Source organism: Linepithema humile, chromosome 7 (assembly GCF_040581485.1).
Source record: "Linepithema humile isolate Giens D197 chromosome 7, Lhum_UNIL_v1.0, whole genome shotgun sequence".
NCBI classification, from domain to species: domain Eukaryota; kingdom Metazoa; phylum Arthropoda; class Insecta; order Hymenoptera; family Formicidae; genus Linepithema; species Linepithema humile.
Genome location: NC_090134.1, coordinates 9,333,234 through 9,358,089, shown reverse-complemented (window position 1 = coordinate 9,358,089; position 24,856 = coordinate 9,333,234). Strand labels below are relative to the sequence as shown.

At 32.1% G+C, this 24,856-nt stretch overlaps 2 protein-coding genes and 1 long non-coding RNA gene across 3 annotated transcripts in view; 1 reads left to right on the top strand and 2 right to left on the bottom strand.

The window, feature by feature from the left end:
- The window catches only part of LOC137001114 (speckle-type POZ protein homolog), a 74,663-nt gene extending 69,244 nt beyond the window's left edge, over positions 1–5,419 (bottom strand). Inside the window, exons 1-2 of the mRNA XM_067359286.1 lie at positions 5,050–5,419; positions 4,179–4,604 (exon numbers count right to left, since the gene is read on the bottom strand). The gene's annotated coding sequence lies outside the window, so the exon portion shown is untranslated. The remainder of the gene's footprint in view (positions 1–4,178; positions 4,605–5,049) is intronic.
- A 5,471-nt stretch (positions 5,420–10,890) lies between these two features.
- LOC105668515 (uncharacterized) overlaps positions 10,891–24,856 on the top strand; it is a 72,640-nt gene continuing 58,674 nt past the window's right edge. The window contains exons 1-2 of the long non-coding RNA XR_001100119.2: positions 10,891–11,277; positions 12,438–12,481. This is a non-coding gene — a long non-coding RNA (uncharacterized lncRNA). The remainder of the gene's footprint in view (positions 11,278–12,437; positions 12,482–24,856) is intronic.
- LOC105668513 (uncharacterized) overlaps positions 13,141–24,856 on the bottom strand; it is a 90,296-nt gene continuing 78,580 nt past the window's right edge. Inside the window, exon 3 of the mRNA XM_012360937.2 lies at positions 13,141–24,094. Within this exon, the coding sequence (XP_012216360.1) occupies positions 24,014–24,094 (81 nt within the window). The 3' untranslated portion in view covers positions 13,141–24,013. The remainder of the gene's footprint in view (positions 24,095–24,856) is intronic.

The following is a 24,856-nucleotide window of genomic DNA, read 5'->3' as shown; positions in this document are numbered from 1 at the left end:
GATATTAAGACAGGATTACTGATCAAATATTTCTTGTTATTTTTCTCGAAATAAAAAGTGACAACAAGAATCAACATAAATTCCAATTCAAAAGACGCTATATTTTTAATCTATGATAAAAATGTCTCTTGTTATAACTGTAATTAAATGTGATAAAGTGTGATAAATTATGGTAAATTTATGTTACGCGAGATAAATTGTCTAAAAATATTTTTACTACGTTTCCATCAGCAGGTTTTTTCCACTTCTATAATTGCGTGTCTTATTTTATTTATATTAAAAATGTTTCTTATTACATATCGAATTCTCCTATCTTAGATCTCTTGAATTGTGCCACTCAAAGTGAAGAATTCGGCAAAACGCGAAAATAAGCGGACGAGTTTCGCGGCGCGTTCTTTGAGTCAGAAATTAATTATCTGCCGGAGACAAATAAAGAGAAGGGTCGAGAATCCTTCCTCGGCGGATTGCAGCCGGAAAAACGTGAGCAACATAAAGAAAGAAGAAAGAAAGAAATAAGATGCTGCTAAGAAGAGAAAGGGAGAGAGAAAGAGAGAGTCTTTTTCCTCGTCATGGATAAAAATAATTTTAAGCTCGGTAGAAGTGAGGCGCGGCTAGGAGACGGGAAGAGGGTGATTCCCAAGAGACAACGATAGCCAAGAGCGCGTCAGAACCGACAAAAAATCCCATTCCCCTTTTTTCAAGGATTTAAGCGCTCTTGCCACCGTTGCCCGGCACAGCTGCGCTTTTCTCAAGCCGGCGAACACCTCGATCTTTCTTCTCGTCCGTCCAGCTGTTTTAACTGAAACCCGCGAGCGAATTTGCTTGCCGTCGACCGGCCTTGCAACGCGCGCTCGTTTGTTTTTGTTTGTCTCGCGATGCGGATGCACTGTAGGAAGTGGATGCTACGTTGGGCTCGAAAAGAATAGTCATCTTTGAATAGAAAAGATCCGCAACTTTTTAGCTTTATTTTATTATTTTTTATGCAAAAGTGGTGTATAAAATGTTCAAATAAAGTTGTGTATAAATAATATAATAAAAGAATTTGTGGATATGTTAATGGAGAAAAAACTTATTAAAGATAGTAATTATAAAATACAGAATTTTAGTATCTTAAATCCTACAATTCTTATTTTTCTCAGATTAATACTAGAATAATAAATAGTTAATAATTTAATGTTGAGAAATTGCTACGAAAACTTGAAAGAAAATTATTTATTATTATTAGAATCATTTTACTTTCTTACGTAAATAAAATTTTGTTTTAAAAATAAGATATTAGCTGCTAATGGATTAAGTAAAGCAAATTGCAAGATTTTGGATAATTTTTGCACTGACATTTTATGTTAGCTTACAAATTTTTCGTCAGATATAAATGTTTCTTTAGAGATTTCTTTTAATCGCCATTTTTCTTCACGATCGCGCTTTTGAGAAATTTATTATTGGATTCTTCTTTGGGGAGACAATCGCAATCGAAAGTATGAATAAGAAGTTTGGAATCTGCTCATATGTACGCGGTCGTATTTTTCCTTTTGTTCCGTGGATTCGATCGGCGTACTAAAACTTTCAATGGAACATACGCGGCTAGCCGCAATGGTTGCCAGTACGCGTCCAAACGAATCTCCTGTCGGTTTTATTCTTTTGAGTTTACTGTACCGAGTGGATATAAGCCTTTGAAAACTTTGCGAGAAATCTTGAACGCATTTTTGCTGACTATCGATACCGTTGCCTCTCTGAAGAAAGCCTGCTCATAAATTTGTCAGTTTCATCTTATAAATTCGCGGTCACGTTTGTAACGAGTGTACGATTTCATGAAAGAACATTCTTTGTAAAAAAGATTATAAGAACTGCAATATAATTTTATAGTCTTTTCTATCCAAGATAAACCACGATTATAATTGCGAGAAACGCGAATAAAATAAATTTTAATTAATTTTTTAAAGCGTTGTAAATTGCATTTTAAAAAATAAATAAAAAAAATAAAAAATAAAAAATATATAAAAAATAATAAAAAATCAATAAAAAAATAAATTATTATATAAATAAATAATGTTAATATGTAAATATTAAAATGGCAAATGTTAAATGTAAATGTTAAATAAATTAAAGAGCTTTATAACTGTATTTCTAAAACAGCCATGCATATAAGTATCTCTATTCTAACTAAATTATTTGACCAACTTGTGAGAAATATTATAATTTCAGACAATTTATCTCGTCAACGTAAAATGTCTGTTTAGTGTCTGGAAGAAACTATTCACATGTGCGGCAACAGAGAAAGGGCTCACGAAGGCAGTTTTAAAGTTACGGTGTCGCGTGCGCGTGATATCGTCCCAACTTTCTCTCGCCGCGATTTCGTAATCGAGTTTCTTACCCGACTGACAAAGAAAGTGCAAAGTTACGGTGGCAAGCCGTAAGTTTTGCGTATCGGAACCTTCGTAACGGCCTGATATGCAGCTTGACGAACTGTTCCGCCACTTAACGCTGTCGAACCAACTTTTTCAACGAGAATGACAAAAAAGATGAAGGGTGCGGGCGTGAGAAAATCATGAGAGAAACGGAAGAGAATGAGAGAGAGAAAAAAAGAAGAAAGAAAAAGAGAGAGAAGACAACGTGAAAACCCTGACGAAGGGATGAACAAGAGAAAACAGAGGAAAGTTTTCCTTTCAGCCACCCTTCGTGCGGACGAAAGCTTCGTATCTACTGTAAGCTTCGAACTTGTTTCCTTGCGAAAGCTACTACGCGCGAAAGCACATGGTCAATTAAGTTCGTTTACAATTTCCCGGCCGTCGACAGCTTGCTTCTTAGACGACAAGCTCGTCGTCGTCAGTCTTCGGAAATTACTAAGAAAAATCCAGTTTGAAGAATCGAGAGGAAGGTAAATTCGCTATTATAAAATATATCTTATTATCTTAATATCACCCTGTACAATTTTTTATCTTTGTTTCCAATAAACATGTAAATGTATAAAACTTTGTAGTGTTTTGTAAAATAAGAAAGGAGTAGCGGAATCCGTTAATACATAATAAATATGGAACATGTTATATACATGTTAATTAATAAATTTCAGTAACATTTTTTTTTTATCAAAATGTGGAGTCAATATTTGTTTAACTAATTCTTCAAAATATCAAGAAAGCAACAATTTTAATTGCTCTATATGAGATAAAAAAAATAAATAAATTAGCAGTTTAGAAAATTTGAGAAAAGTATGCAATTAGAGATTGTTTTGTTGTTTTCCTTATGGAAGTAAAAATAATTTTTAAATGGAAATTTTCAGTGATAAAGAGAGAGATACTAAATATACAGGACATTCTGTATAATGTTTTCGCGGTTTACTGTGTGACATATGGGACACATTGTATAATAACGTGTTTTTGGATCCAGGAGGAAATAAGCGTTGAAATTCAGTTTGCATGCTATGTAATTAGTGGCAATTTCGCAAAAGTTGCCGTTACCTATGTTCGTGTGTTTCTGTAGATTAAAAGATAAAACACAAAGCTAATAAACGCGTACAATCACCCATGCGTAGCCCATTGTCGTTCAACAGTTCGGTGAATACTATTCACAAAAGCAGACTACACAACAGTGCTGAGCTATTCTAGTGAGCAAAACATAACAAAATAGTTACCAAATGCGCTGAGTCTAAATAGACGATGCAAATAATTATTACAACTGGATACTTTCCGTCCTTTTATATAATTTCAACAAGAGAATTTATAATTAAACTTATATTTATTCTTTTTAAACGTCAACTTATTTCTGTTCTTCTGTGAAAATATATTTTTAATATTTTTTATATTTATGTCTATTTTTCATTAAGATGTATCTAAAGCTTCGTACAATTAAACAGATTTTGTCGAATAATTTGACATATAAAGTTTTATGAGGTGAAAAATTATGAGGAAATAAGTATTGCTTTTCATATCAAGTAAATAAAGAGTTATTTGTATAATAAATAGATTTGTTCATCTTTGGACACGCTTCAATATACGCAATAGAAATTTCAAATTTATCATATTGCGTAATAACATACAAATTAAATATCACTCTTTTATTAATTAATTCACGAGAATGCATGAGGCTTTTATTAAAAATCGCATTTATTACAACGCGGTGATACTAGATCGTCTCGCAAATAAATGAACATTTGTGCAAATATCATAAATGAATTTACTCACCGGTCGATGCATCGCCGATGCCACCTCGCTGCTCCTACATCCTGCATCCTGCATCCTGGTTCCGCATTCCGCATTCCTGTTTCTAGCCAATACTATGTTCCAAACAATCTCTCACACACGTACGAATCCATCGGAAACACGCCGTTAATTATGATCTCGCGTACTAATTAACGACTTGCCACTTTGCACGCTTATTGCACACACGATGCACCTCGATCAAGTAAATACGGAAATATGACGATCACTCGTCGACCGATTCGGTAGTCTCGACACGGTATATGTTGTAACGTTATGTGATAACACGAATTACAGGTTAGTAAACAATTTAATCTTTTGCTTTTAATCGCGATCGCATTAATTAACACACTAATATGACCGATTCGTTTCGACTTGACACTTGTTACATATACAATGTATTTTCGGTCCCTGAAAGAAATAAAAAATGAACATTAATCATAGCCGATACAATTTTTAACCGTTATTCAAAAATTAACGTATCTCGAGATCTTATTAATTTCAATACGATAACATAAGAACACGAAACAATCTAATGGTCAGCGTACCAACTTCATAACTATGTTAGAACAATCATTAGTATGTTCGTTTTGCAAACGTTCAAATGTTTTCTAGATAGCGCGCAAATATTTACTTACAGACTAATTGCTTACTTCTGACTAATATTTTTGGTTCGATGTGTACATTCCGCAGCGAATATTTTTGGCACGGTATGTACGCTCTTTGTGCAAAAAGGGTTAATGTTTTGCAGTTACTGTTTGATAATTCTCTTATAACTCCAAATAATATTCGTCGATTGCGCTCTGATATTGCGTACAATAACTGTAATATTATGAAACGTAGAATGTATACGTACCGATAGAAACTAGCTCGACGCAATCCAACGAACGACAACGATCCTCCGATCACAAGAATATAGCAACAAGTTTTTTATCATACTGATACTTAGTAATATGATCATTCGTCAATTTGTTCTCTGATACTTGTTTACGCAAGATTAATTTTTGTGGAATATAAGTATAAATCAAATATGCACAGCGATTAACTACCCGACGAACACGGAGCGATTATCACTTGAAACACGAATAGAAAAACAGGATTGGCAACCTGAGCCGAAATAATGGGAGATGGGAAATACGGCGCATTGATAGCTATATTTTTCTAGTTTATTAGTCGCCACCAGAGGCGCTAGGAATAGGAAAGAAGTGTACGTTATCAAATAAGCCATAATTTGCGATTGTCAATTTAAGATCATATTTAAAGCAATTTTGAACATAAATTTGAGTTGTATGACGAGTCTTGTGCTTTCCAACAAAAAACGCAAATCAACACAAGATGACTTTTAGAACGGATTTCATAGTTCAATCTTATATTCGAGATTGTATTAAATATAACTTTAAAGTAATAATCATAAATTAAGACTTATTTGGCAATTATCAGTCTATATAGCGTTTTAAAAGCGTATTAAAAATAATTTGAATATAATATTGGACCACAAATTCTGTTTAAGATTGTTATTTTATATTTATTAACCAACTTTTTAACTAACTAAAAATTTATTTATTTGAATAGTTTTAGATTTTTTAATTAATCATCACTATAGAATTTCCAGAGGCAATGTATTTAACCCAAAAATGTCTAACTAGAAATATAAAGCATTAATAATACCGTGCATATTTAGAATGCAGGATATGAGACTACCATAAAGTTGTTTTATGTGCACTTTTTGTCGCGGGGCACAGTTTCGCGGACCTAGAAAGCGCCGAATAGAACATCATGATATTACATTTGCCGTGCATCGCGATCGAAAGCATCCTGTAACGCTCGTAGCTCAACGTCTTCGTCAAAACGTTTTGTTCGCAAAGATAGATTACTCAGTTATTGGCTTATCTAAACGCGTACGATTGAACAAGCATCAGTATTGTCAAGTGGATTGTTGAAGTAATTGAGGTACTTAATAGTAATTAACTTCTCGTTGACTTCGGAATATGGATTCCCGATTATAACTTTGTTCGCTGCACTCTGCATTTCAAATGAAACAGATCTTGATCTATTTATCTAACAGAGAGTATAATCGTAGAACATTTACTACTCTTCCTTCTAGATTCATCAAATTCATAGAATTTGGATTCTGTTAACAATAATTGTTGTACAAATTTTACTAATAATTCTATCAATCTCAATTTTAATAATTCAAGAGGTATTTTTTAATATTACAATTAATTCATACACAATAATCGTCTATTATTTGATTAAATTTATTTAATAACTTAATCATAATCATATAATATAATTCTATTAAAATCTGGACAATATATTTAGGCTTAGGGAAAAAAGTAAAAGAAGAAAAACAATAGAATGCAGAAAGTGTAGTAGCTAGTAACACTAACAGATTGGCAAAAATGATGTCGCGATCCCCATGAAATTGCTGCGGCTGCATAAGAATCGAATCGCGTAGGGTGGCGACACTTGTTTCAACTCTTTCCTTTCATGATCAAAGACTTTCCATTTTCCCTCCATTTTCGCGAACAAGTCGGTTGAGCCGTGTACGAGTGATTGCCGTGATTTATTCGTCGAAAATGCGTCGGGAGTGTCGTACAAATTGTCGAGTGATCATTGTTTTGTTATATTCGCGTAAAATGCATCGGAAGTATCGTATAAAGTAGCGAACGATAACTATTTCGCGATTTATCCGTTCGAAACGTAGTGCCACACAAAACGGCACAAGCGGCCACCATGTTTCTTGCGATTTCTATCCGCGTCGGGAATGTCGTATCAATAATAAATGATGAGTGTTAATTAACGCGCGCTGTCGTAATTAGATGAATTTTTTTGATCGATTTGTATCTGCGCGAGTGATTATTTCTGAGCAATAGATGCAACGGACTGTAGTAATATTATTCGGTAAAATAATTTATTTTTTTCCTTTTTATATGTTATATTTTACAAACCGTATTTATTATTATGTATATTTATTTATTAGGTAGAGCAGTGGATGCAGACATAATAAGCTGTAACGGTGTCATTATTTGGTAAAATAATTTATTTTGTCACATATTAGATATTTATATATTACTAAATTTTTATTAGGTATTATATTATATTGTGTTAAGTATGATATTATGAGATACATATTTATTACGAGATATTTATTAAATTGTATTTATTAGAGAAGTCGAGATATATTTTATTTTACATTTTATGACTTTGGAAGAGAGATTACAATTTGTGTTTTACAACATTAATATTTTTCTATACACGTATGGTATAAATATATTTTAATTATCATTAATACAAATTTTGATATTAATATTGTACAAATTAATAACACATAATAAACATAAAATTATGCATAATTTTCTATAAACACTCATTCACGTTACAAAACACTATTACATATATGTATATAAATGTATTTATTTTAGTTATCTTTATACTTTTTTATTCAAAATGTAAAATTTTTAGGAGCAGCAGGATAGTGTAGCAGTGTACAGTAGCAGTGTGTAGTAGCAGTGTACAGTAGCAATGTGTAGTAGCAGTGTACAGCAGCAATGTGTAGTAGCAATGTGCAGGAGCAGTGTCATCAACCAGTGAGTGACTTTATTTATTATATTTGCAGGAATAATTATTTGTTTATTTGCGCGAGGATATTTTTGGTATCATTGCAATCGATTAATTGCATTTCAACAACATGTGCCGCCTCGTTATACTTGCAATATTTTGTCAAATTAATAAAAATTGCATTTATTTTAATTCTATTTCATCAGATACGGTATTAAATTTTGGATTTCTCGCATAAGCTTTATTTATATATGGTATAATGCAAATTTGGAAAATTTCAGCATAAAATAGCTACACTTTTCGGTAAGTTTATTTAAATGTATGATATTTCAAAATTTATTTTTTAAATATTGTTAATGAAATTATGTTAAAGCTTATCTCGAATAAGTTTTAATTTATTTATTTTATTGGTACAAAAATTATATTCTCCACCCGAGAAAAAATGGTATAATATGGTCAGATGTAAATATATATAATTAGTTATGAAAAGATCTAATAACATATGTAATTTTATATGATTATATAAAATTCAGATCTTTTCACAACTAATTATATATATTTACATCTGACCAATTATACCATTTTTTCTCGGGTAATTATACTTAAATGCAATTTTTAGAAATTTTGTTTTATTACTGTGCAACAACTCGATATGCAATATATTTTTGAGATATTTGACTACAATAAGGTTTTATTATAATTAAAAATATTTTTTATTTAGCATTAATAAAAAATAAGTCATACATTTAAACGGTTTTATTTATCAATGCCGATTATCGACGTAAGCGAAATTAAACAAACAAATTCAAAATTAGAGTGATTATTTGTTATATTCGCAAGATTTTAACAAAAAAAGGAAAGAGAAAAAATAGATTTGCTTCTCTCGGCTGAGATGAATTTTTTAGAATCCGTTTTGTTGCATTTCCGTGTCATTCGCTTTTTTATTTTCGAACGCGGCACGCGGCGTTTGCCGGCAGGATTGAAATGATTTACCGCGCATAGATCCGATTCGTGCTAGTGAGAATAAAATAAATAGCTACGCGCTCGCGATGAAAATTTTCGTCGAGGCGAAATTCCAGTCGAGCCGAGTCGAACCGAACGTGACGCGCCTCCCTTTTGTTCCTAACCGTTGTCGAGCACAAAACGCTAGGAAGGTCCTGCGTGTGACGATTTATCGTCCCACTGCGTATCCATTTTATTTCCGCGCTGCTCGACGAAATATCTATATTGGGAGGAAAAACTATATCCCACGGGATTTTCCGGGTAGCGTCGATGTTCGGAAAACGCGAAGCGATCTCGGCGTTTAGTCGACTCGCAAATGGATTTTGCGTATAATTGAATGTCTCCTTTTTCTCGTTTGAATATTATAGTCGCGGTTTGGACGATTTTATTCGAGTCATTGGGCGGAATAGTGGTAAAAATAGGGTTTCCCTCGTTTTGAAAGCTAAAAGGTTTTGTGAAAGCAATGAACCGTAAAGAGCATAACAAAGATTGGCATGGTAAATTTTGAAACACGGTGAATTTCAGTGAAATATACATGCAAATTGACAGTAGAATATTTATTTTAACGAGAGATTTCGACATTTTATGAAGTTATTTATTTCTATTCTTTATTACTAAATATTGCACTGCTAAATATTGTAAAATAATTGAGTTTACATTTATCATAGTACAAAATACTTCTGGAAACAATATTATATTTATTTGTTTTAAAATGGATACATATTTAGATATTTATCTACACAAATTTATAATTGCAATTATTAAAATTGATATAAAGAGTTATTTATTATAGCATTGATTAACCAATTTAAATATTTGTAAAAAACAATATAACTTATAAGATACCGTTTATAAGTAAAAATAAAATAAGATTATATAATATGGAATATATGAAAATACTAGAAACTTATCTCCCCAATATATACTATATCTATATACAGATTGTCCTAGACCACCCGTGTTTAGATCATTAGTTAATAGCAGATTTTTGAGGTCATTTGGAGACAAAACATTTCAAAATATCGAAGCTACATTAGTTTTTAAATGGAAAGTTAACCAGATTGTTAAAGGTTGTTGAATCAGATTGTCAAAAATTCCGCGCATTACAATATTGATTTTTATATTACTATATAAAAAACTTTAGAAATCTGCCATATTAACAAGTGATACGATTAATCTGGACATTCTGTATATATTTTACAACATTCTGAAATCTATTTTTATAAAAATGACATTAAAATAAAATAAATTGAACTTACCGGCACGATGCACAGTAGCGAAGTTATTGTTCTGTTGGTCTATAAAGTTGATCCGTAAAATATAAAAAACATCCAGATTACAGCACCTATAAAATAATTAGTATCTGAGAAATATTTGCTTTATTATCATTGAGCTTTTTATTTGTTCTTTAAGCAAATAGCTAATAAAAAAATTATAAAAAATTTTAAAATTTCTTTGAAATAATAATATTTATGTAAAATAATTCACACAATAATTATAAATATTAAATATTATAAATGTTTTACTGAAAATTTCAAATATTTTATATGAAACATTTGTAATTAATAGGTAATAAATAAACGATAAATACCCCGCAGATGCCCGATGCCTGTCCTGAAACTGTTCTTCCTCTTTTAGTATAGGAACACGATTCACTCACGATTCACTTGCGATTCATTTGCTATTCATTCGCGAAAATCCGATTAAATATTATCGCGCGACATTTTATACGGCATTTCCGATGCATACTTTGTCGTATGAGGACAAAGATAATATTCAGATCGCACGAATACATTCAACTGTAAAAAACAATGGAAGAAAACTTGTGAAAAATGATTTTATCTCATCAACGTACTGATTTTGAAGGATAATTATAACGAATAAGTAAAGTAATAACGAGTAGTAAAGATGTATATAGTATAGAAGTAGTGAGGATGATAGAAATGAAAAGAATAACACTCCGATACACGCAGAGAAAGTGAGAAGGGAGGGGTTGTTTACGTCCTCGCGCTTAGACTGAACTCTCTCTCTCTTCTCTCTCTCTTGTGCTATATATCAGCGCGCACATTCCACACATTTCTTCAAACGGAAATCTGCGTAACCTTGTCCTGTGGTATTTCACACGTACGGAGCAAATCGTCGGTATCGGACGTATCGGAGCGTATCAGCGCGTTATATCCATTATTTTTACCATTCTTACTGCTTTCATACTATATTTTTACTACTCTCTTGTTATAATTATTCTCGAAAATCACTACGCCGATGAGATAAAACCATTTTTCACAAGTTTTCTTCCGTCGTTTTCTATAGAGTCTCGAACGTATCCGTGTAATGATATCTGACAATGAGTATTATCTTTGCCTCAAGTGACAAAATACGCGTCGGGAGTGCCGTATGTTGCTCGATGTTGCGCGATAATAATTAATCTGGTTTTCGCGAATAAATCACGAAAAATCGTGTTCCTACTGAGAGGAGGAGCAGGCTCAGGATGGGCATCGGGCATAAGCGGACCAACTTTAAGGTATTCATCACCTATTAATTGTAAAATATTTCATATGTGTTATTTGAAATTTTTAATAAAACATTTACAATATTTAATATAATTTATGATTATTGTGTGAATAATTTTATACATTTATTATTATTTCACGTAATTAAATTTTTGATATATTAGGTCCTTGAATAAGTTCTCGCTGTTTCTTAAAAGATGGCGTAGCGGCACTCTGTGCATGGAATTTCGTACGGAAACGCATCAGCTAAGTAGTACTATATGTAACCTCAAATTCTAGTAGATACAGTTTACCACAGTGTCAACCACGTGTTTAATTACCTATTGCGAAAATGTCTACTTTTGTGCCAAATAAAGTGTTTTTGCGGGGAATTTTATTGCACTGCTTTATTCAAAAGAAATCTGCAGCTGAAGCACACAGAATTCTTGTTGAAACATATGGTGACAATGCTCTGTCGAATACGACATGCAGAGACTGGTTTAGGCGCTTTAAAAATAATGACTTTGACCTTGAAGATAAAGAACGTTCTGGAGCACCGACAAAGTTTGAAGACGAAGAAACCTAATGAAACTATCACGGGAGCTCGCTATCGACTTCAGATGATGCGTTTGAGTCGAGCTCTAAAAGAAAAGCGGCCACTATACGGGCAGAGACACGACAAAGTCATTTTGTTACATGACAATGCTCGGCCACATGTGGCAAAACCAGTCAAAACTTACCTGGAAACGCTTCAATGGGAAGTTCTACCTCACCCGCCGTATTCACCGGACATAGCCCCCTCGGATTACCACTTGTTTCGGTCGATGGCGCATGGTTTGAGCGAGCAGCGCTTCCATTCTTTCGAAGAAACCGAAAAATGGGTCGATTCATGGATTGCGTCAAAAGATGAATCGTTTTTTCGACGGGGGATTCAATTACTGCCAGAAAGATGGGAGAAAGTGGTCTCTAATGATGGACAATACTTTGAGTAAAGTTATTGTAAGCCTTATATTTTAAATTAATGTTTTTTTTTAACAAAAAAAACAGCGAGAACTTATTCAAGGTCCTAATATATAATTCTTTTAGATATTTGCTTATGAGACAAATAAAAAGTTCAATGGGCGCAAATATTTCTCAGATATGAATTATTTTATACGTTATTATAATCTGAATGTTTTTTTATATTTTACAGATCAACTTTGCGGAACAACAATTCCGCTGCTACGCATCGTATCGGTAAGTCATTTCAATTTGCTTTATTTTAATTGAAAAAATAGATTTCAAAATAATACAAAATATAGAGTATTCCAGATTTATTGTATCACCCGTTAATAGCAGATTTCTAGCATTTTTCATATGGAAAGTATATAAAAATGAATATGCAAGTCTGAGCGCTGAAATTCTTGATAATCTGATTCAACTTTTGATAATTTAATTTTCCATTTAAAAACTATTCTTGACATTTTGGAATTAAGATTTTTGTCTCCAAATAATCTCAGGAATCTGCTATTAACTGATTACATGGTTGGTCTGAGATAATCTGTATATATGTAGATATATTTGAGGTTTAGTTTTTAGTATTGAAATAAATCCCAAGATAGATATAAAATATTTCAACTGATATTTTTACATATTTTTATTTTTTTTTCATTAAAATACTCTATATTATATAATCTTATTTTTATTTTTGCACATTATGAGTTTATATTGTTTTTTAAAAATATTTAAATTTGTTAATCAATGTGTGTAAGCTGTATTATTAAAGTAAAAGTGGCACTAAAAATTAGATATAATAAAAATATAAAAAATGTATGTGTATGTTTGTGTACACGCACATTATTCAATATATACATATATATTTTTGGGGTGGGATATATTAATAAACATACAATGCGTAGAAAACGAAAAACTTCTTTTTATTACATTCGTTGTGTCATGAGATTTTATGGTGTTGTCGATTTTATCATGTCTTCGTCTACATGGAGACTCGCTCCAAAAAAGTAGCCTCCATGATTTTTCTCTTTTGTTTTTGATACACTGTATAACTGTACAATTGATTCGATTCGTAACAAGATCGAAATAAGAGTTTTCAGTTTCGGTCTTTTTCCTATTTTTAGACGCGTTATCATTTCGAATGTCGATTCTTTTAGAAGATGGCACTGTAGGAAAGATTGAAAATTATATAGTTAACGCCGTAAAATTGGCAATTGCAAGAAAATTTATATCTAAATTTATTAGATACGTATATAATTTATATGCATAGATTTTGAAAACTATATATATCTATTATTTTTAATTTAAATGAAATAAAACTCTGTTAAAATTTATATCAAAAGTATTGTAATTTATACTTTATACTATAAAGTGTGACTCTTTTAGAGGCAAATAAAAACAAAGAAGACAAGAAGATGGATAGCCTTCTTTTTATTGCCTTTTCTTTGTCATTATGTTATAATTAAATTCGAAAAATTCTGTTAATATTATAATAATTTTATTATAAGATTATGCCATTATTAGTTTCTAAAAAAAATTTAATATAATACATTTAATATAATTAACTTTCTTATTTTTTTCTCTAAAATTAACTTCTTACAATATAGTTGTATTAATGTAGCATTCGATCAGTTCTCCTTAATTTACTTAAACAATGATTAAAACTAACTAAAAAAAGCAGATTTTAAGATATTTATATGAAAAAGTTTTAGTTACAAAGTTTTTTCTTGAAATTGCCAATTCAACTTTACTTAAAATTTTTTTAAAGTATAAAAAGTGAAGCATTGGTTATACAAATCTTAATGTAGATGCAATGTAAGATATTTTCATCTATTAATAAATCACTTCTGCGATAGCGACGGTTAGCAAAAGAGAAACGCATAACGCGCGTTTACGCATTTTAATATCGTGAAGAAATATAATTCGATATTACTTCTATGCTTCCTCTGATGCATCCTGTTTACTCGTTCTTCTTTTATATTATTCTTGCTAGTTTCTGAAGCGATTTTTTCCAGTCCTTTTCTCTGTTTCTTTCGATCGTATGTGCGATATGTACCAACGGATAGTTACAACTTATTAATAGGTTATTTATATAATATGTATACAATATATATATATATATATATATATATATATATATATTTATATTTATAATACTTTTTCGTCAGAGAGTTTGTTCATTTCTCGCTATTCTTCGTATATTATACACGCGTTATACACATATGTATATTATTATGTACTTTTCCGAGTGTTCCAAGTGCACTGTTCCTTTTTTACTGACATTTTTTAGCGGACTAAATTTAATCTTTCTCATTAGAGAATATTTTGAGCCGTTATTGGTAAAATCATTTTTTACTTTCCAATATCCATTAACGTGATGTTAAATATCTTATAAAAGATTGAATAGTACTTAGCAATATCCAGTTTATAAATATTTAACTGCAATTTTGTGCACAAAATTTGCTGTTAAAAGGCAAGTTAGCGAACCTGGCACACCGTGTACAAATATACGTGTTTCGCGCATGATCTCACCATTCGGATAATTTCTGATTTTCCGATCTCGCATATACTTACACCAATAATAGTAATAATGAGATAAATCTGATAAAATCCGAAAGTTCCGACTGAACTATTACAATCGCGGCCGTGAAATTTTGCTGGAATTCGTCTCGATACATCAGTAACAGATGTACGTGAGGTTCGGCACAGGAGCTTTCTGATTATGAACTTTCAGTACACCTCCTCAAGGAATCGAGAATCTCGAATTCCCTTGAATAGAAATATTTAAAAAAATTTCTTGCTCGCGGAATGCTGAGCGGGTGCGACTTGCGCGTCATCGCGCTCTTATTGTTCGGGACAACGGGGGTGTACACCCAAACCGAAGGAAATGCCCCGTTCGCGTCCTGTCGGAATGAAATTCCGAAGACGTTTCGCACGAGCGTTTCGCACAAATGTCACCGTACTTTGATCGAATACATCGCATTCCAAGAAATGCTGATATTTGCATCGATCGGCGCCTCGGAATTTTTTGCCGCATTCTGATTCTCATAATTTCTTACGTGCAGCGACATTTTAGATCTGATTCAAGTAATTCGATCGATGCGCGATTAAACTGATAATGATCTGATTTGGATAATAATGCTATAAATTTACGATACGTTTTCCTGCGTTTTTAATTCCGGAATTGCAATTTTTTCGCCGGATTTTGTATGCCTGCGGGTGTAGCGAATTTGCAATTCGGTGGTGGGTAGATTCTCGATACACGAAAGCACCCGCGGGACGACTATATATGAATTTTTTTGCGCATATTTCCGGAATATAATACAATGTATTCCTTAATGCGTTTTTCCCGCGCTTCTAATTTCGAGATCGTGATTTTTTTCCGCCGGATTTCGCATGCTCGCAGGTGTTGCGAATTCGCAATTTAGAACTAGTTGAATTCTCGATATGCGGTAGCACTCTCGAGACGACGACGATATGGATTTTCCGGGCGCAGTCAACGTCGCACCTGCGGGCGCGCATCCCGCGTGAGCAATTTAATCAGATCCTTCTGATCCTTAACCCAGCTGCGCGCGGTTGGCCTCTGCACGAATGAGAGAAAAAGGTCGGGGAAGGACATCTCGTTGCAACGACGAGGACTATAGAGTGGGCGGGAAAAAAGATGACGTAGAGAGAGAATGAGAAAGAGAGAGAGAGAGAGAGAGAGAGAGAGAGGAGGGGGGGGGGGGAAGGGAAAGGCGTATTACCGGGAGCAGCTGGGCTTCGTGAGCAAGACTTACTCGCTAATCGTGAGTTTAAAGTTACCTTACGATACTTCCCTTTAACGGTAAATTACGTCTATCGATCGTGGAACTTAGCGGCTAGTGTTGTGTAGTTTACGTAATAATAGTTCGATTAGACATCTCAATCCCCTCGACTAACGTTGTCTGTGTTGCTTCACACGTGTCAAGATGTATACAGAGTTTTGTATTAATTTCATATATTACGGGGAAATATATCCGATACATGCATATGTGCATATAAAATCTTGTAAATTTTAATAATTTAATAATAAGACTCGTTTATAACAAGTAATAATCATTTTTGTCTTAAATTGTTTCAATATGATAAAAAAAGAAACGCATTTTGCTTTTTTCTATTATACTTTATACTGTGTTTTATAGTATGACATATAATAATGAAATACTCTGTATTCATGTAAGTCTATTTAACTGTGTATTGGTCACGTAGGCCAAAAGCGATGTCGGCCTCTATATTATAATAATAATAATAATAATAGTAACAATGTTAATAATAATAATGATAATAATAACGCTCACGAACATATGTGCATTTGTCGGGGAAATGAGTTTTAATCTTCTCTCGAGACTCTTCTAATTAGCTTCAAATCTCATTATGAGAATTAGTGAAATGTTAGCGAACCGATTGGAGTTTCCAATGCAATAATTAACGTGATACTTATAATATTCGATTATGAACAAGAGTTGCTTTTCTTCCTCTCTCTGTATTTCTCTTTTTCTCCTTTGTCATACAATTATAGTATTCACACTCAAATACCAAGAATATTTTTCTAAATTGCAAGTTTAAACCTTATTTAGAGTTACGAGAAAATATATCACATATTTACAAATTTTAACAATAATGATCTCATAGTTGCATAATTAATATTTAATTAATAATAAATTATATAACTAATAATGTCAATAATAATATAGAAATTATTAAATTAATTATTAATAACATATATATATAATATATATTATTTCAACAATCAATAATTTTGATACTGCAATGATTGTTGTTGTATTAATTTATAAATTATAAATATAAATAATTATTCTTTTATATTTTTTGCGTGTAGAATCTAGATTTTAATGATCGCGAATTTCTAAGATGTTAAGCTTTAACTTAAGCATGAGAACGAGATTGGATAATTCTCTTCTCGTTTGTCCGATTTTGCGACAGACAGAAGGCAACGAGACAAAGAACCACCGTCGCGATGAGATGGACGAGGCGTCTCGAGAGGGTGGCGGCAACCGATTATCCGTATTCGTCAAGCGGCAAAACGTGAGAGGGGGAAATTAACGTGCCTTTAATTAATTCCGTGAAACTTTCTGATCAGCGGGTAAAAAAGTCTGTTCGAGTTGGAGCGTGAAAGTGTCGGGGTTTGAATTTCAGTTGGATATTCTTGGGGAGGGTGATATTCCGCACGATGGAATTTTCCCATTTCGCATTCTATGGGCGGCGGATATGGCGTCACGTCAGTGTCATGAAAAGTCGTTACCGTTTATAAAATAACGATACAGAAATATCTTATGGAGTCTCATTGTGTATATGAATATCTTTATATATATATATATTCTTGTATAAAAATGATTTTTTTATTTGAATTGATACTTTAACGGTTTTGACGTAAATTAGTATTAATCTTTCAAAACTGGCATTATATTTTTTTAAATTTAGTAAGAAACATTTCCTTTTATATCGTTTCATTATAATGGATTAAAAATGTTGAGAATATTATTAATTATTAAATTAGAAAAAACTAAAGAAGCAATTTTTTAATGAGTTTTATAAACGGTAAAAGCTGTCGTGTATAAAATTATATTTTATGAAAGTAGTTTAACTCTGATATTATATTTTTTGTAATTTTAATTTAGTTTTTTTAACACGTAGCATTTAAAATTGTTAATTGTTTCAAAATACTTTAGTTTAAATATTTTAAAATAAAGTAACATAGTTAATATTGCAGAAAAGATATTTCTAAACAAAACATTTTAATTTTGGCAGTATTAGAGACAATTTAAATGTTAACGAAGAAATATGACGCGTGTAACTGAATGTTTTACATGTTTATGATTATGATGACGAGAATAATTTCGCTCATAATTTGGCTTTATGATGAATTCGTAACCGCGACCGTGCTCGACGGACCATAAATATGGAAAGCCCTAATGATATTGAGTACCGTGGCTGATCGGTTAACCGCTTTTACCGCGAGTCCCCCACACAGAGCGGAAGCTGTGTTGCACGCGAGTAATGCGCGAAATTTCCGTACAATTGTTTCCTCGCCACATTTGCGGCTATTCCGAGATTGCAATATTCACGTTTGACTTTTAGCTTTAAAACTGCGAGTGTAAAGTATCGAGAGAAAAAAAATGGAAAACTAACTGGTAAATATATCGTATCACACATGAACTCGCTGGCGAGCTCAAAACGTATTCATCAAGTTTATACAGAGCTATCAGATATAGCCTGCGGATTTTTTTATGAAGTTGCAATGTAATAGAGAAAAATTGACTTTCTAGATTGAACTGGATGATCGAAACGTAGTTCGCTTCATTCTGTACAATTCATGCATCCAAGTACCGTTATATGTATCCGCGCGCGAAAATCTCGGTAGCACTTCAAATCGTCTCGCGAAATTGCTTACTCTGAAAATAAGGAAGAAAGTTATTAAATCATAACAATTATTGAATCTTCAAAATCTTTATATTTTTAAGGGCAAGACATATACTCTTTTTGATTGTTTTTAGAAAGAATGTGGAAGTTTGATATCTGATAGAATTCTTTATGGTTTACATAAACACTATTTCACTTTATCATAGATTTATCTGACTTTTATGTTTGCGAAAACTCGAAATTTTATCTCCCTTACGCTTTAATCATATCGTATTGATATTATCGAGGCATATGAGTTTTCTTCGGAGTATTTTGCACACGTTTCCAGCACGTCTATAATTCGGCTGAATTTGCAATACGCGGTCGATACGGAGGCATTAATAATGTTGATTGTTATGGTCGATCGGATAAATACAGTTACTACTGGCCGCAGCAAAACTGCTGCACGCAACGGACCAGTATTCAGACTTTAGCTTTCGAATTGTTTTGCGAATCAAAATGTACCGAGTTTACTTTGTCAGCGAAAAAACGGCGAAGCGAATGCACGGAGTAACGAACCGGCTCCCCGAGTACGTCTCTCTGCTTTCATTGCAAACATTTATTCGTATCGGCATTATTTATACGATCCACTCTGACAAAAGTTAGAACAGTAACTGACGATATCGATGCTGGTGACAAAAGTTTACTTCGTACTTTCGAATCACGACGTTTCGTATTTTTATTAACGACTGTATCTTTGACAATTAGAGCAAACGTCAAAATTTATGGCACGTCTTCTTGCGCAAAGTAAATTTACAAACTGCGCTTTGTGAAATTCTTAATCACAAAATCTCGATTATGAGCAGTCAGTGGCGATAGTTTTTTATGCCTATTTATTTGTATTTTATTATTGTTATTGTGTTCGTAATAATGTTCCGAATTGGATGAGATTTATTTATGCTAACGACATTAAATTGGATACACATGGCCGCAAAATTCTAATTTGACTAAAACATAGTGGCCTATTTGCGTTATGTGAATATTGATTCTGCAATGCAATTTATATCATACTGTTCGTCCAATCACCGGAAACGATACGGTATAGTACGTGCTATACGGAGATGCGCTTTGTCAAATTACATTTAATTTTATAACAAATTGACTATTACGGTCATATGGTATAGGGATTATTCGTAGTATTGTCATGGTAGATCTATATGCAGAGTGTATCGTGTAATATTTCCGATTCCAATTGCATTGATATCAAAGGATGAAAATATATTAATTAATATTTGTTAAAATAAGTTACTGACAATTGAATATAAAGAAAAAAACTTTTTTTACATTTAAAGTTACATTTTACTTTTTTAATAAATAATATATAAATAAAATATTAGAACGATATCGATATTTTAATAAGATAAATAAGTGGAAAAGAAACATATTGTCGAGTTGTTTTTATAAATTAATGTAACATATTTTTATTGTGCATTTTTTATTAGCTTAATGTTGGGAAATTGACTTATAAGTAACTTTCGTAATAATTATACGAAATTTACACTTTGCATCATTAACCGCATTTTCAAATCGACTTAAAGTGCTTAAGGCCATAATCTTCCTTTCCATAATCTACTTTGTATATTTTATTCATATGAAAATTGAACTTATTAATTATGAACTCAAATTAATAGATTTATGATATCGCAGATGTGTGTACTGAATATTTAATCAGAATCTATATAAGTGTCTATATGAATAACTGTGTACTAACTAAGTATAATGGATTAGGTAATATTATGTTATATACGAATACATATTTTATGGCTACTAATGCTCATATCAGCTGAATAGCAATGAGTTTCATTTGGTATTCTCGTTCGCGATGAAATGTCTGTTACAAATCTCTATGGCTTGGATTTCCATTTATCGAGAGGAAAAACGAAATTTTACAAATAGCAAAAAGGAAAAGAAAGAAGATGTGCGCTTTCACGTTGTCTTTTCATTGTTAAGAATTTAATCGAAATTCGATCAATTCCATGTCGATGTATCGTTTTACAAAATGTTCTCGGGGAATAATGATGCTATTCGATACTGCGCGGAAAGTAGTTACGTAGAATGAATAACGACTGCGTTACGTTCTCTTCGTCTGATCAAAATCGATTGTTACCACTTGGATTTTTGTATGAAATATAGCTCGAGGTATATAATGGTTATAAACCGGACGATTATATCAATTTTTAAATTACTTGAGAGTAACTTTAAAATTTATATTTTTTAATTGGAATATATCTTTCGAAAGAATCAAAAATAAAAATTTATTTAAAAAAAAATAGCAGATTACGTTCCGAGATATTTACCGGAAACTTGAAATTATTATCGTTGTATAAAGTAATTATTTTTTAACATTCAACGCACAATTGGAAAACTGAATTAAACAAGAAAAGTTATATATTGGAGAATATAATATTTATTTATTTATGTTTTGATAGATTTCTAATTTCTTTTATTAAAAGTTATTAATTTTTATTAATTTTTTAGATGTTTTAAATTACCGCGATTTTTAAGCATTATTGAATTTATGATGATCGTAATAGTGATAATCTATACACTTTGGCGGTCTTATCACGGTTAATCCGCGTCAAGATTTATAATCCCAGCTGTGACACAAATCGAACGATCTTTCGCGTTTTTGCGCTTACAACTCGCGACCGACCCACTTTCACAAGCACGGAAACTTCAAGTGCCATTATGAAGTTAGCGTACCGTGTAACGGAGCCAATAAAACGATACCGACTGACTGCGACGTGATTAATTATGACGAATGAGACGCTCGGTTAATAGTACGACTCCATTTGGTCGAGGACTTCGCGTTGATTATGATATTTGCAGAATGCGAAAGGGAATACAATCCATCATAATTGACCGAATTACCGCTCAATGATTTTAAATTTTGAAAACGTTTCCAGAGATCTGAAAATATTTTTTATAATTTAAAGTAAATTTTCTTTAGAATTATTTGAGTAATTTACAATTTTTATTACAATAAAATATAAATAAAATGTTACAATCTATTAACAAAATATAAAATATTATTTGCTTATTAAATAGAATATAAAATTTTAATATATGATTGAATATATATTAGCATTTATTTTGAATGTATAGAAAACGTATGTAAGTTGCCCTTTTGTCTTTGATCTCTCAAAACCCTTTGTAGCCTGTCAGAATCATTGCTAAAATAAACGCGTTATGCAAATGCACAGCATATACCATCGTGGTTTTTAGAACATTTCGGCACGTGGACCTAAATATTTTACGCCTCACTCGTGGTTTGGCAATCTTGAATATCGATATTCTGAACGCTCTGGGGCTTTCGTATATCTTTCGTAGCGTGAATATTCATACTTCCATATATATATACATATACGTGACGTCTGTAACGGCATCAATTTATAGAACTCGTACGGAATTCAATATATAGAGCGCGAAATGGCCATGCATTTCTCTCACTATAAGTATCATATTTGCTCATATAATCGAGAATGATGACAATCGCGCGAAGAAAAATCCAATAATATTAGAAAATTATGCCAATCAACGTAATCCATTTGAATATAACTTTGATAATACACTTATCTCTTTTTGAATTAAAATTTTTAGGATTTCTATTGTTTTATAAATCTAGACAAAAATTATACTTTAAATAAAATGTATTGTATGATTATTACAAAATTAATTTCGATGCGGAATATCACTGACATAATTAATCTTTTCTATTTAATATAGCGTACAAATTTATTTCTGAAAATATTGAAGAATTTTCGATCAAATATCTCGATTTTTATTTTGGACGTTCGAAACATTAAAGAGGACATTATAAATTCTAGGCATGAAACATTTTAGAAATTTAGCATAGTTTTTCATGTTTCAATTTGCATAATTATTTTACGAATTTTTAATTTTATTTTTTGAGAGATATGTTAGAATATTCTTTCTTTCTACTTTCATTCACTATTTACAGTTTTGTTATGTTTAGCAATGTCCAAATTATTATTACTATAATCATAATTCTTTTCGAGATGATAATCTCATGAATATAATATTACGTACCAATTTTCATAAGATACAGTCCTAATTTAGGGAAACTCTTTCACACTACTAGATGACTTGCAATTTCGGTGCCGTTCTTTCTTTTCGTTCACTACGTATGCCGAGACCATTTCCGAGCCATTATCGCGCCCGTTTCACGGCGCGGCTCTCTTTTCTCGCTTTTTCCAGCATTCGTAGAGGTATCCCTCCGCCTTCCCCTTTCCCTAGCCACGGGTTGGCACGGTTGGTTTTTCCACGCTTATCTACGCGGCACTTATTTGCCGGGGCTATCTAGAAATTTAACGCCTGCGCCCTCACCAGGAAGATCACCGCCATTCCAACGCCCACCCATCGTGCTCGTTCGAAACTATCTCTCGTTTTCCGACCTCTCCGCATGCACACCTCCACTAACACACATTCACTATCACGCACTTGTCGCTTTTCCGACGTTGCCGGAAAATTCTGACCGGACATTATCCTCGCAACTCTCGCTGGATGTGGACTTTGTTACCCCGTGTGCAAGTACATGGGTACGTGTGTTATATCGCGCAATGTTGACTTCTATTTCAAAGCAATTTCCGTAGAATTTGTTTACTTTGTGATACAGTTTCTCTTTTATAATTTTTTCCTATTTAAAAATTGAAGAATATGCATTGTTGAATGTATTTCTGTACAGACTTCTAAATGGACACTATTTTTAGTTATTATCAAAATAAAATTCAATAAAACAATATCTCTAAGTAAAATAACTTTTGAATGCATTAACAAAACATTGAAAACATATTGATTGTTTGTTTGCCTATATCGGTTGAAGGGTTTTTAAATGGTTAATTTTTCTGTCAAAATATAAATAAAATTAATTTTTATTTTATAATCTTGTTCAATTGTGTTGAATCTAATCTGTAGCATTAACATATTTAATCTACAAATAACAATATTGATATGATATTGAGCGAGATGTATTTTTTATGGAAGTGACATAAAGAGAAGAGTCTCGAGAGAAATTGCTTTATTTTACGCGAAGTCTTGTGGAAGTCGCATTTTACTCTGATAATCAGTCTACGACATTTTTATCATCGTGCCGTAATATCATCCACGAGAAAAAAAGAATGTCTTAAGCCTAAAGTGGAGACACTGCCTCGAAACGCATTAAAGCTTACAGATTAGCTCGACGAAAATCATTTAGAACGCGCAGCGTGCGTGTGGAATCACTTCCTCCTTTGAATGATATCGTTCCTCTTCCTTCCTTTCATCGATGTGCAGGATTAGGGAAGAAAAAGCTGTTACTTGTTATAGCGCGCACTACTAGCAGTCATCCTGGGTCGAAGACGATTGTAGAAGTGCCGCCACTCGTTCCGAAAAATCGCCCGAAGCCGCACCAGAACACTGAAAATATAGACAGATCGATTCATTGAAATTGGTAAACTCTTTCTCGACAGAATATAAATTTACATTTTTCTAAATTTATACATATAATTATAAATTATAAATAAATAATATATAATTATAAATAAATTTTGTGGTATGCAACGATATGTAATGGTAGAGAAATTTTATATTAACCTACAAAGTTATTCTTAAAATATCGTTGAATCTAGAACTGAATTTATAAATTATCTTTTAAATACGCAAGTATTTAAAGAAATATTTTATCAAATTTAGATTTGTATCGGAAAATTTATATATAAATAACAAAATAATTAAAAACTTTCTAATATTTGTGCTTTCTTAAGAGTATAAGATACAGTTATAGAAATATAATGTATTATTATTATTTTTATACAAAAATTCGTTGTTTCTATACAATTAGAAAAAAACAAAATATTAAACAAGAGGAGTCCTATAATTTTTTATTCATGCAAGACAACAAAAATCGATATTTGTAGCTAACCCATAGTACGTGTTTACGCGAGTAAAATTAAGCAATAAATGTTTTTCGCACCTGCCTTCGTTCTCCCTTTCGATTTCTATTATACCCATTGAGGATGTTAGCTTGGGAACGAAATTAAGGAGCACACGTGCAAATAAACGCCATTTTCTCTACTTATCCTCCGTTTATTGCGTCGTGACATGCGGCAAAGAACAAGTTCCTAACAATTATAGTTTTTTAAATCAAATTACTTAAATTACATCAAAATATTGAATATT